General features: G+C 39.1%; 1 protein-coding gene across 1 annotated transcript; it reads right to left on the bottom strand.

Annotated features, from left to right (window-relative positions):
- Positions 1-10,171: 10,171 nt before the first annotated feature.
- LOC114409264 (VQ motif-containing protein 9-like) lies at positions 10,172-11,597 on the bottom strand. The gene has a single exon (XM_028372664.1). It carries the CDS (start codon positions 11,379-11,381, stop codon positions 10,518-10,520), a length of 864 nt encoding a protein of 287 aa, XP_028228465.1. The 5' UTR covers positions 11,382-11,597; the 3' UTR covers positions 10,172-10,517.
- Positions 11,598-12,229: the final 632 nt, after the last annotated feature.

The following is a 12,229-nucleotide window of genomic DNA, read 5'->3' as shown; positions in this document are numbered from 1 at the left end:
CAATAAAAGAAAGCCCATTCGCCTTGATTTGCCAAGGCCTTTGCCCTTTCCTCCAAACACTTCCTTGGTACTCCGACTACCCCATTCCTGTTTTGCTTTACACGGTCCAACTCTTGTACTGAGATTTTCACCACCTTGGCAACTCTTGTCGTGGAGGGATAGAACCCAGAGAAAAGATATGGCTTCCTTCCTCCCAGTGGGCATCCCAGGATTTCTTCAAACTCTTTCACAGTCGGCACTAGCTGGAAGTCCTCAAATGTGAAGCACCTTAGGGGCTGGTCATAATACTGGGAAAGGGATGCAATCGGTTCCATGGAGACTTCTACCCTAGCTAGGTCCCAAATCTTACCATAGGCTTTGCGGAAGTCTTGCCGTTGAAGTTGACCCATTAATTGCCCCAACTTTCGTAAACTGGTGACCTCTAAGCTCTTGATTTTGACTTGATAAAACCTCTTTTTAAGCGAAGGCTTTTGACTTGATCCCATGTTTTACTAAAGTGAAATAAAATCTAGTGCGAATCAAAACTCCGACATCTATCATGGGTGGAATGGATGAATGCATGAAGGAATGCATATGACACGGATGCAATTTATGAATACGGGAGCTCGGGAAATTGTCTCCTTCTTAGATACAACGTCTTGGGGTAGCAAAGTGCCCAACGTATGTATTTAAGAAGGTGACACGGACCCTCCGTTGGTTTGCCCAAGAGAGGGGATTAAGACGGAACCCGCACATGATGCACATGCGAAAGGTACAATACGGGGATGTACATAGTATGATAATATTCACTGAACATAAGCAAACGGGTATATGATACTTATGCATGGCAGTGTGAAAAATGGCACGCAGCGTGTTTGCTCCGTGCCCCTATTTAAGGGACCTATAAGGGAGAGAACTAACTAGGCTTTTAGCAATAATCCCCAAGGTAGTCATATCTCTCTTGATGGTTTCTAGAGGTATCATCCCCTTCGAAGAACATATTGCAGCAGTAGGGACTACTAGCAACAATAAGTTTTCAAAAAGAAAAGCTCTAGATGAGGGTTCACTGTAATCAAGCAAGTCGGAGACCTAGCATGATCACAGATTCACCTCCACTCCTTATGTTCCCATGAACCCGGGTATAGGGCCCTTTTTCACTCACAGTGTGTGCAAATAGTGTTAGTGTTTGTGTGCATCAAATGAATAAATATTTACCTCATGCATACATTCTAAAACACACTAAAAGCAACAAAAAGTTTATATACACAAGAACATAAGACAAATAAAGGGAAACCAACAAAGGAGAAAGTCATGATAAAACATTGCACAAGATTAAATGGCCTAACTCTCTAAAAAACAGTCCCCAGTGGAGTCGCCAACTGTCGCAACCTACCCTTCGGCGGGAGGGCGACGCGAGACTCGCGGGATGCGTGTTCCACGAAAGGAATACGCGCGGAGTCGCCACCAACGTTTATTTGAGGAAAACGTCGGAAAAACCGGAAAAGACGCGATCTACGAACTTTTAAGTGAAAGGTTCGGGAGTTGTATTTACGCACGGGGAAGGTATTAGCACCCCATACGTCCGCCCCAAGGGACGGCAGCCTTTAATCGAATGTGCAAACATGACTTTGATTTTTTATGTCTCTATATCCTTTATACCCTTTTTATATTTTCTCTTTTTGTGGTCGACAAGGGTGTTTCCCTTTGCTCCTACGTATTCCTCAATTTGGGATGAGAAAATCAGACCTACGTAGTTCTTTTTTATCAAGTGATTCTTTTTTACTTTAAGAGGTGATCATTTTAAGGCGTTGGACCTTAAAAATGATCCATTTTACTTAGTGAGGAAATGAAATGACAAACTTCAAAAGCCTATTTTTTATGGACGAGCTTGACTAGGCGAATTGATTTTAGCCTTTTAGTTTCACTTTAGTTATTAATCAATTCGATTAAGAATGAGAAATCCCAAAGAGAAAACGTCCACTTGATTTTCCGCTTTATTTTACTAAAAGATGTCTTTTTGATTATTATATTATTTTTTACCTCTTTTTGATTTCCAACGTGGTTACGGCACGACCGAACGGTCGGAATTTATTTTAACCGAAGTTAATGGATAATACAATTCAAACATTCGGTGGAAATTTATTTTATTTTTAAGTTAACCGAGAAATGACTTAAGTAAAATGGCTTAAGCACGTCAACAGGGGGTATAAAAAGTAAACAAAACGAGAATAAAAATGCACGAAACACAATGTGGACCACTACGGGCACATAGAATGAATCGAAAAGCTTGGTTCGAGGTACTTACCCGTTGAAGATCGAAGAACGATGAAGAACGAATGAAGAACGTCGAAGAACGGTTGAAATCTTTGCGAAATTCCTCACGGAAAACGTTACGGAAACGTTTCGGAAGCGCCTCGGCTTAGATTTTCTTCACGGAAACAATTTTTCCAAGCAAATTCGAAAGAGAGAGAAGTGCCTAAGGGGCTGAACCCCTTCCTTCTTGCCTTCCTCCCCTATTTATAGCAAAATAGGGGAGGTGGTTGCCGCCCAGCTCGCCCAGGCGAGCAGGGTTGCTTCCTCCAGAAGCAACCGCCTTCTGGAGGAATATTCCAGAGGGCCCAAGTGGGCCTGGGTGCTATTTGCACCCCCATTTTTACTAAGTACACCCCCCTCTGCTGTTTTTTGGTGATTCTTTTTTCGTAAAGTTACGGAAACTTACGAATTTCGTAACGATACTTGTTTTCTTTCCGTAATGTTACGGAACCTTGCGGATTACATAATCATCCCCTTTTTGACTTACGGAATGTTACGGAACCCCACTTAATTATGCAACGATGCTTCCATTTGATTTCCGGTGTGTCACGGAAACTTACGGATTGTGCATCAATATTTTTTTGGTTTTTCGGCATGTCCTGAAATTTCACAAATTGCCTAATGATGGGTGCCAAGCACCTCACGAGGACCAAAGAATGGTCGCACGTCATCGAGCAAAGGTCCCCGGACGAAATTAGGGTATGACAGGGTTAAACTCAGAAATCTTCCTCTGAAGCTTTGGAATCCTCAAGCCTTAGGGAAAATCCTGTCCAAGATTGGTTCGCCCATTCGATCTGACCATCTTACTGCTTCTAAGAGGTCTATTTCTTTTGCTAGAGCTTTAGTTGAGATTGATGCTTCTTTGGAGTTCATCGATGAAGTGCGATTTAGACTTCCTACAAGGAAGACTTTTGTGCAAAAGATTGAGTATGAAAATAGACCTTTTTTTTGCACTCACTGCAAGATGATTGGGCACCGCCTCACTAATTGTAAAACTGTCACTACGAATAAGTCTGCTCTCATCACAACCTCCCCCACCTTGGATCAGCCACAAGTGGGTGATTCAGCAATGCCCCCACATACCAATATAGCAGGCCCCTCTGATAATCCAAAGACTATTCAAACTAATCTGTCTGTCCCTCCTCACAAAAAACATGTTCTGGTTGCAAATCATGTTCTTGTCCTTCATAATTCTTCTGACCTCAAAGAAATAGGGAACACTGAGTTTGGTGATCCTATAGAAAAGGGGTTTGTTCAGGTGAAAACAAAACACCAGAAAAAAGGTAAAAAAAGTGCAACTCATAAAGACAACTCGTACTGAGGATATGCACGCTGATGTCCAAAGAGGAAGAACTCATAAAGCTGTAACTAGGGTCGGGGAGGCTTCCTCTCGTCCGAATCCATGCTCATTGCCTCTTGGAACATCAGAGGCTTTAATTTGCCTCTGAAGCATCATGCGATGCAAAGCTTCCTTCGCTACAAGGAAGTTAACGTCATGGTTGTGTTGGAAACTAAGTTGAATAAGGTTTCAATTGAGGAAATCATGAGAAGAAAGTTTGGTGACTGGAACTTCACCCATAACTTCGCTTCTCATAATGCTGGCAGAATTCTTATCCTCTGGAATCAGGATAAGATCCATCTTTCTGTTTTGGAGTCAAATGCCCAATTGATTCACTGTGCTATTGATTGTAAAACCACTGCCAAGCGCTTTCAAGTTTCATTCATCTACGGTCTTCACTCCATTGGGGCAAGAAGATCTCTTTGGATAAATCTGAATAGTATCAATGCTAATATGAACTGCTCCTGGCTCCTCATTGGTGACTTCAACTCCATTTTGTCTCCCACCGACTGTTTCAATGGAGCTTAGCCCAATGCTTATGAGTTGCAAGATTTTGTTGATTGATGTTCTGACCTAGGGCTGGAGAGCATCAACTCTCATGGCCCCTTGTACACGTGGACTAATGGCAGGGTGTGGAGCAAACTGAACAGAGCTTTATGTAATTAGGCCTGGTTCGATTCCTTTGGAAATTCTGCTTGTGAAGTTATGGAGTTTATTTCTATTTCAGACCATACTCCTCTATTTTTCACCACTAAGTTGGTAGTGCCTAGAGGTAATTCTTCATTTAAATTTAACAATGCTATTGTGGATCATCCAAATTTCTCAAGAATTGTTGCAGATGGCTGGAAGCAAAATATTCATGGCTATAGCATGTTCAAGGTCTGTAAGAAATTGAAAGCTCTTAAAGCTCCCTTGAAGAATCTTTTTAAGCAGGAGTTCAGCAACATCTCCAACCGAGTGAAGCTAGCTGAGGCTGAATATAATAGTGTGCTTAATTCCCTAAAGCAAAATCCTTAGGACCATTCCCTTCTTGCTCTGCTAAACCGCACTAGAGGGCAGACCATTATGCTTAGAAAAGCAGAGTCTATGAAGTTCGCTCAGCTCATCAAAAACAGATATCTCCTGCAAGCTAATAAATGCTCCAAATTTTTTCATGCTTTAATCAAGCGCAACAGACACAGCCGGTTTATTGCTGCCATAAGGCTAGAGGATGGGCATAACACTTCCTCCCAAGATGAAATTGTCCTTGCTTTTGTGAATCACTTTAGGAATTTGTTTAGTGCTCATGAGCTGACCCAAACTCCTTCCATTTTGATCTGCAACAGGGGTCCTAAGGTTCCCACTGATTGCTTTGCGGCCTTATTTTGTCCTACTTCTAAGTAAGAGGTTTGGAACATTATTTCTATGATGGATAACAATAAAGTTCCAAGGCCAGACGGTTTCAATGCTTTATTCTTCAAGAAGGCTTGAAATATCATTGGTGATGATATCTTTGAGGCGGTTAATGAATTCTTTACAACTGGAAAATTTTTAAAGCAGATCAACCATGCTATTATTGCGCTTATTCCTAAGCATGATCAGGCCTCCCAGGTTAACCATTTTAGACCCATATCTTGCTGTAATTTATTATACAAGATTGTGTCTAAAATTTTGGCCAACCGCATAGCCCCAGTGCTTGAGACTATTATTGGGGAAACTCAAACTGCCTTCATTAAGAATAGAAAGATGATGGACAACATTTTCCTAGTTCAAGAGATTTTGCGCAAATATGCACGGAAAAGATCCTCTCTGAGATGCCTCCTAAAAATTGACTTGCATAAAGCTTATGATTCCATTTCCTGGAAATTCTTGGATTGGATGCTTAAGTCCATTGACTTCCCAGCCCAGTTCTGTACTTGGATCATGGAATGTGTTTCTTTCACTTCCTTTAGTGTGGCAATCAATGGATCCATTTATGGCCACTTCAAAGGGAAGCGGGGTCTTAGACAAAGGGATCCTCTCTCCCCTTATCTGTTTGTGCTTTGTTTGGAGTACTTTTCCAGAGATATGAGCAGCCTCAAGGATGATGTCAATTTTAAATTTCATCCCAACTGTACAGGTATTCAGCTATCTCATTTGGCTTTTGCTTATGACATTATGCTTCTATTTAGAGGAGATATCCCTTCTGTGTTAACTATGTTTGCCAAGCTTCAGCACTTTTGTAGGGTTTCAGGGCTTTCCATCAGCTCTGATAAATCTGTCATATACTTAGCCGGTATTAGACCTCATGAGCTTTCTCATATTCAGCAGCTTACTGGATTTAGCTTGGGTGGTTTCCCTTTTAGATACTTAGGTGTTCCCCTTTTATCATCTAGATTAAATGTATGTCACTATGCTCCCTTGTTTTCCAAGATTACTGGCCTGATTCAGGGATGGAGCAGGAAGTCTTTATCTTATGCAGGTAAACTAGAGTTGATCAGAGCAGTTATTCAAGGAATTGTGAATTTCTGGATGGGGATTTTTCCTTTGCCTCAATCTATTCTGGACCGGAACAATGTTTTGTGCCATAATTTTCTATGGGGCAAAGCGGATATTGGGAAAAACAAGCCCTTGGTTGCTTGGTCAGTAGTTTGTTCTCCGAAAAAATAAGGGGGTTTAGGCCTTTTTAATCTCAAGGATTGGAACCTTGCGCTTCTTTCCCGTATCTTGTGGGACTTTCATTGTAAGAAAGATTCTCTATGGGTTCGGTGGGTTCACCATTACTATTTCAGAGGGAGCGATGTGTGGAATTACAATACTTCTTCATCAGATTCAGTTTTGATAAAGAAAATCATTCAAATAAGGGACTTTATTATCTCCAAAGAGCTAAGTACGGAAGAGGCCAAAAAGAGGATTCAATCTTGGAGCACTAATGAACAATTACTTGTTGGCAAAGTCTATGAATACATTAGAGGTGTCAAGCCTACAGTTAGTTGGTGTTCTGTTATATGGAACCCAGCAATCCCCCCTAAGATGTCTTTCATTCTATGGCTTGCTAAAAGGAACCGACTGCTTACTCTTGACAAAGTTGTTTTTTTGAATAAAGGTTCCCTCTGTCCTTTATGTTCAAATGAGACTAAGTCAAATGCTCATTTGTTCTTTTCTTGCAGAAAATCTCTCCAAGTTTGGGCTCACATTCGTGATTTTTTGAAGTGTTCAAGGAAAATTTCGTTGTCTGACTATAACAATTACAGTCTACTGCATCTGGCTGTCTAGGAACAATCTGATTTTTTGAAGATTATCAATTTTCTGTAATAGAGGTTATTAGCAAGATTAAGTTTCTTAAGTATAGACAAGCGCACCTGCTGCATTTGTTTTAGCATCTTGATATAGGTCTTCTTATGTTAGGGAGACTTTTGATTTTCTCTAGCTGCGGGGTATGTCCCGTTTATTGTTGTATCATTTTGGATTTAATATAATTTACATTTTTTCCAAAAAAAAAAAGGAAATGTTGCTAAGGATTTCTCACCAGTTATATTTACAATTGATATAAAAAATAAAAAATAGTTAACAATAGAGACACCTCCAATATTAATAATTCTTTATGTCTCTATTATGTTAATCATTTTTTACTTTCTATATCTCCTATTTAGGGTGGCGTTTCAGGAGAAAAAATGCGTCAAAAACAAAATAAGTTGTTCTCATATTACACCTTTTGGGTAATGTTTCTTTTTTCACCCACTTCGGCCAAAAAGTCGCCAACCTACGTGCTCTATACCAATTTCGTGTAAAAGAAAAAGATATTACATTTTTTTTTTTTTTACTATTGCTATATCCATCCACTCTCCTTTAAAACTAATACACTCCCTTTTTAATTTTTTTTTCTCTCCAAAATACCCTATTTCTCATAAAGTGCTTTAAGGAAACATGATTCTTAATCTTAAGGATAGAAAATCGTATTACTCCATATATTCACCGGCAATTACTCCTCGCTCTTAACTCATTTTAATTTTTCACTATCTCCACATGTGCCTCCTATTCAAAAATTCATCTTTCATTTTTCACTTACATAGAGACAGAGAGAAGAGGATCACTGAGAGCAATAATGCATAATCACCCACATTAGATACCCTCATACCCAAGGCAAAGCGTGGTGCAGCAAGTCGATAAGATCATCATCAAACAAAATTTTGTTTAGATCGACGACAACGGAAGGGAATGCAATGAGGAAATTGTTATTGCCATCATCTACGACAAAAGTGGAAGAGCCAATGATAATTGCCATTATTGGACAAGAGGGAGGTATCTCTTCAGGTAGCAGTAAAATAGGGCATAATTATCAAGGGTATTTTTAGATAAATAAAATAAAAGGGATGTGGAAATAGTAATTACCTATTTATGTAAGATACCAAGGTGATATTTGATTTGAATGTTTATTTTTTGTTTCATTTTTTATTTTTATTTTTAAGATTTATAAAAATGTATCAAGAAGAAAGTTTTTTAAGATGTCACCGCGCGCTTTCACTTCTTTCAAAAAAGGTTGATAATATCGATTTGTTATTTTTAGTTCAGCCTATTTTTCAAAATATTTTCTAAATTTTTAAACAAATATATTTTTATTTTTTATTTTCTTTAAAAATGAAAACATAAAACACTGCAACCAAGCCCCCCTAAGATTTACAATAATCCATTTCCTACACAAGGATTCGTCCATTTCCAGCACAGAAGGCCCACCATGTGTTTGGATATATAAAGGTACAATTCCAATTGAGGAAAAGCAGTGTAAACAAATGTGGCGTGTCCTTTGACAAATTGCAAATCAAATAACATTCAGCTACTTGCCGGACTGGGAAAAGAAAAAGAAAATTTACTTAATGAATCCAAACTGATTGCATAGCATTTTTTCTCTGCTTGTCAATCTTTGTGTAACAAAATTCGTAATTATCCCGACCACATATGCGAGAAACACATTCTAACAACAGCAGAATCAAAACTTGTCACAATAATTTGGCTGTTAAAAGCCATAGTTAAACTTCAAACACAAATGAAAGGAACACTTTCAAAACTAAGGGAATCAATATTTATCATCAATCGCTTAATAAAACTAACTACCAAATATTTGGTGATGAACTAGCTACAATCATATATTCTTACCGAATATCAGAAAGCTGTGCTCTCTAGCTTCCTTCTGTCACGGCCTGGTAGAAAAATAAAATTCTGGGACCAGGTTATATAAGTCAGGTCAGGTGAAACAATAAACAGAGCAATTTACTCTCTTCGTTTAAACTAATGATCCTTTCCTCCTTAGATACTAGCTATAATTAGTTTCCCAATTCTTAATTTATTTTTCCCCCTATTGTATGCAAAAGATTTGGGAACAGCAGCAAGGAAGGATATGAAGCAAGATCCTTTCAACTTGTCACAGTATTATAACAAAATAATGTTTTACATATGGTGCTATCCAAATTCAAAACTACTTCATCTTGGATTCCCCAAATCACACCAAAACGACATTCATGCTGATGATCAAATTCCATATATTGTTTTATAATCATCATAGTTAAGAATGTTTCACCATAAAAATTTAACCAAAAAGACTGCATTTAAAGAACCATAACCAATGTCAACCCAGAATGTGGAAAATAACAAAATCACAGCCAATGTCATAACATATTATGTTTGAAAATGCAAACCAAGACCACAAATTGAGAAGCATTAGCCAAAAATAAGAATACAAAGAGAAATACATTTTAAGAATTAAAAAAAAGGCCTATTTAGTGTGTGTCCTTTGATATTTTCCGCGTCAATTTCAATCCAAAGGACGGCTTTAATGTTTTTGCATAAAATCCACGCATTGAATTGGCTAACCGCCAAACCAAACATGTGTAATATAGTGATTCAAAAAGCATTCAAATGCCTAAGCTGCGCTGTATAACATTAAGTTGCAGATGCATGTCTATCTCCAGTGGACGTGCGTTCAAACACATGTGTAGAGAGTAGTAGCATGTGTTGGTGTAGGTGTGTGCTTTAAACAAAAATCAATTTAATTTCCATGGTCATGATAGCTAAGCTCCAAAGCAAAACTTTAATGTTTTTTGCGTAAAATCCAAGCATTGAATTGGCTAACGGCCAAACCAAATACACGCGTAATACAGTGATTCAAAAAGCATTCAAATGCCTAAGCTGTGCTGTATTACAGTAAGTTGCAGATGTGATCATTACAGTGCAGCAGCATTAATATAGAGTTGCATGCTAAAAGAATCAAAACCAAAATCTGGTATATTTGCAGGCAAAATTACTAGCCTTGTAGGAGAATTTCAACCTTGTATGACTGAATGGGATGTAGCCACTAGCAAAAACATGAATCCAAAAGGCAAGCAGTGTTATAGTACAATATATGTACACCGAAACAAAACACATGCAATTATAATTCAACCAGTCAATTATCATGATCTAACCAATTGAAGTGCCAAAAGGAATTGCCAATTATCATCAGCTTGTGTGACAAACAGCAAAGAAATAAATGACAATATCAACATGGTTAGGACATTTACACAGAATTAAAAGAAGAGAAGAACAACAGTGAAGACAATAAAGATTTTGATTATATTGAAAACAGCATCATAATGACAATGATAATGATAATAATAATCCCACTATAATTGTATAACATCTAATTTGTTTTTGCATATCCCCAAACAGCAGAGAGCATGAACCAATGCAAAATTGTACCCTTTTTGATGTCTTTGATATCCCATTTACAGAATTAAACTAAGCAGCAGCGGACTACTTGGAGTCCAACCACCGCAAATTGAATTCCCCCTAGCACCAGCACCATGTACAGGTAACACAACAACAACCCAAAAATAAAAACCCTAAAAAAGCTGAGCTAAATGGACATGTCTGTGCCCAAACTCACCTCACCCTCTCAAATTCCCTTCCAGCGAGGGCTAGGAACCGGCACGGTCGGCGAAAGCGGAAGCTGCGGAAACCCTAACTGACCAGAAGTTGGGGAAAACAGAAGCCCCGGCGACAGAAGAGGGTAGGACGCCAGCTGCGAATTCAGACACCCAAACGGCACAGGCGAAGACGGCAGCTGAAACGACGACGGTGCTTGCGACGGAAGCATCGCTTGCTGCTGCTGTTGCTCTTGTTGAGGCTGAGGCGGTGGAGGAAAGGGAGAAAAGCCAGAAAAGTGCCTGGCGTTTGAATCGACGAGAGTCTGCAGATCGCGCATGTAGGCGGAGATGGGTGACTCAGCAGGCGCGTGGACGGTGGGGAACGGCGGCAGAGGAGATAACGGCGCGGGGGGTCTGGAAAAGACGGAGAAGTTGTTGAAGGTAACGGCGTTAGGGAGTTGAGGGCGGGGGAGGGTGGTGGGGTTGAGTAGCGGGGGTGGGCGGTTAGTAATTTGCGGCAACGGAGGAGGACGAATCCGCTGCAGACGCGAACTCGGTGGCTTGGGTGGCTGAATGGGAGGCGGTGTTGAGATACGGTCGTGCGCAGGTGAGCCCGTCAGTTTCTGAACCACATCACGGAAATCGTTCTTGTTGATGTTGTACACCGGCGGCTGATGTTGCAGGTTCTGCTGCGCCTGCACCTGATTGTTTGGGTTTGGGGCTTGGGCTTGGGCCTGGGGAGGGTCGAAGGTGGGTTTCTTAATGAGGGGTTTGGAGATCTTTTGAGAAAGCTTGTTGAGGTGGCGAAGATATTGATCCCTGCTATTGTTGTTGGGGTTGGCAGGAAGGGATGTGCTAGTAGAGTCTGCAGAGGGATCACAGCTTTTATCCATATTAGCCAACACTCACTCACTCACTCACTCACTGTGTTTGTGTTTTTGAGCAGAGCTATGTTGTGTGGTGGTGGCCTTCCTCTTATCGCAGATATAGAATATTACTTTTCCCTAGAGCTTAAAGCATCTGTTCAGTGCTCACACCCTTAGTCAATATAAATACTACATCTCAGTCTATTTTCGCTGCTTTTTGGGGGGCTTAAAAGAAGACAACTGACAACAATCGCAAAAGAAGGGAAACCCATTTTTATTAGTGCATTTTGTTTTTCCTCTCCTTCCTTAATTATATACTAGTATAGTATTAAATTTAATAAACAAATTATCCTCTTATCTGCTAATCTATGAATTGCCACTCGTCACATCATATTAACTCACGCTCAAATTGGATGTGAGGGTGACACTAAAAAAACTCTTATCTTAAAAAATTACATTTCAAAAAATGAAACAAATGTTTTTTGGACCAATATATTAAATTAGTTTTTGAAACAAAATTATCGAATAGTTGTCCTTTTAATTTTTAGAGATTAGATTGTTCTCTTGATAATGGCTGGAAAAAGAGTTATTTAATAACCGGTAGTGAATGATTTTTATTCTTTAGTAGAAGTATATGATTTCACAAGAATGAATTTTTAGATCATCTATGATATCTTTAGAGTAGTGGATGAATCAAAACCAATTATCAAATTAAAGTGAATATGAAGTAATATATATAGTTATTTTAAAAAAAATCATGATGACATCATAATTTTTTATATAGTCATTATGATTTTAAAAGGTATCCAAATATGCTACTAATCTAATTGAATATTTATTTAAAATTGTTCATTAATTTGAACCGGTAAATGATG

This window comes from Glycine soja, chromosome 4 (assembly GCF_004193775.1).
Source record: "Glycine soja cultivar W05 chromosome 4, ASM419377v2, whole genome shotgun sequence".
Classification (NCBI taxonomy): Eukaryota; Viridiplantae; Streptophyta; class Magnoliopsida; order Fabales; family Fabaceae; genus Glycine; species Glycine soja.
Note: the sequence above shows the minus strand (reverse complement) of the source record. Positions and strands in the feature narration are given on the sequence as shown.

Excerpts from the sequence above, each read along its gene's own strand:
- LOC114409264 (XM_028372664.1), bottom strand. The coding sequence starts at position 11,381 with ATGGATAAAAGCTGTGATCCCTCTGCAGACTCTACTAGCACATCCCTT.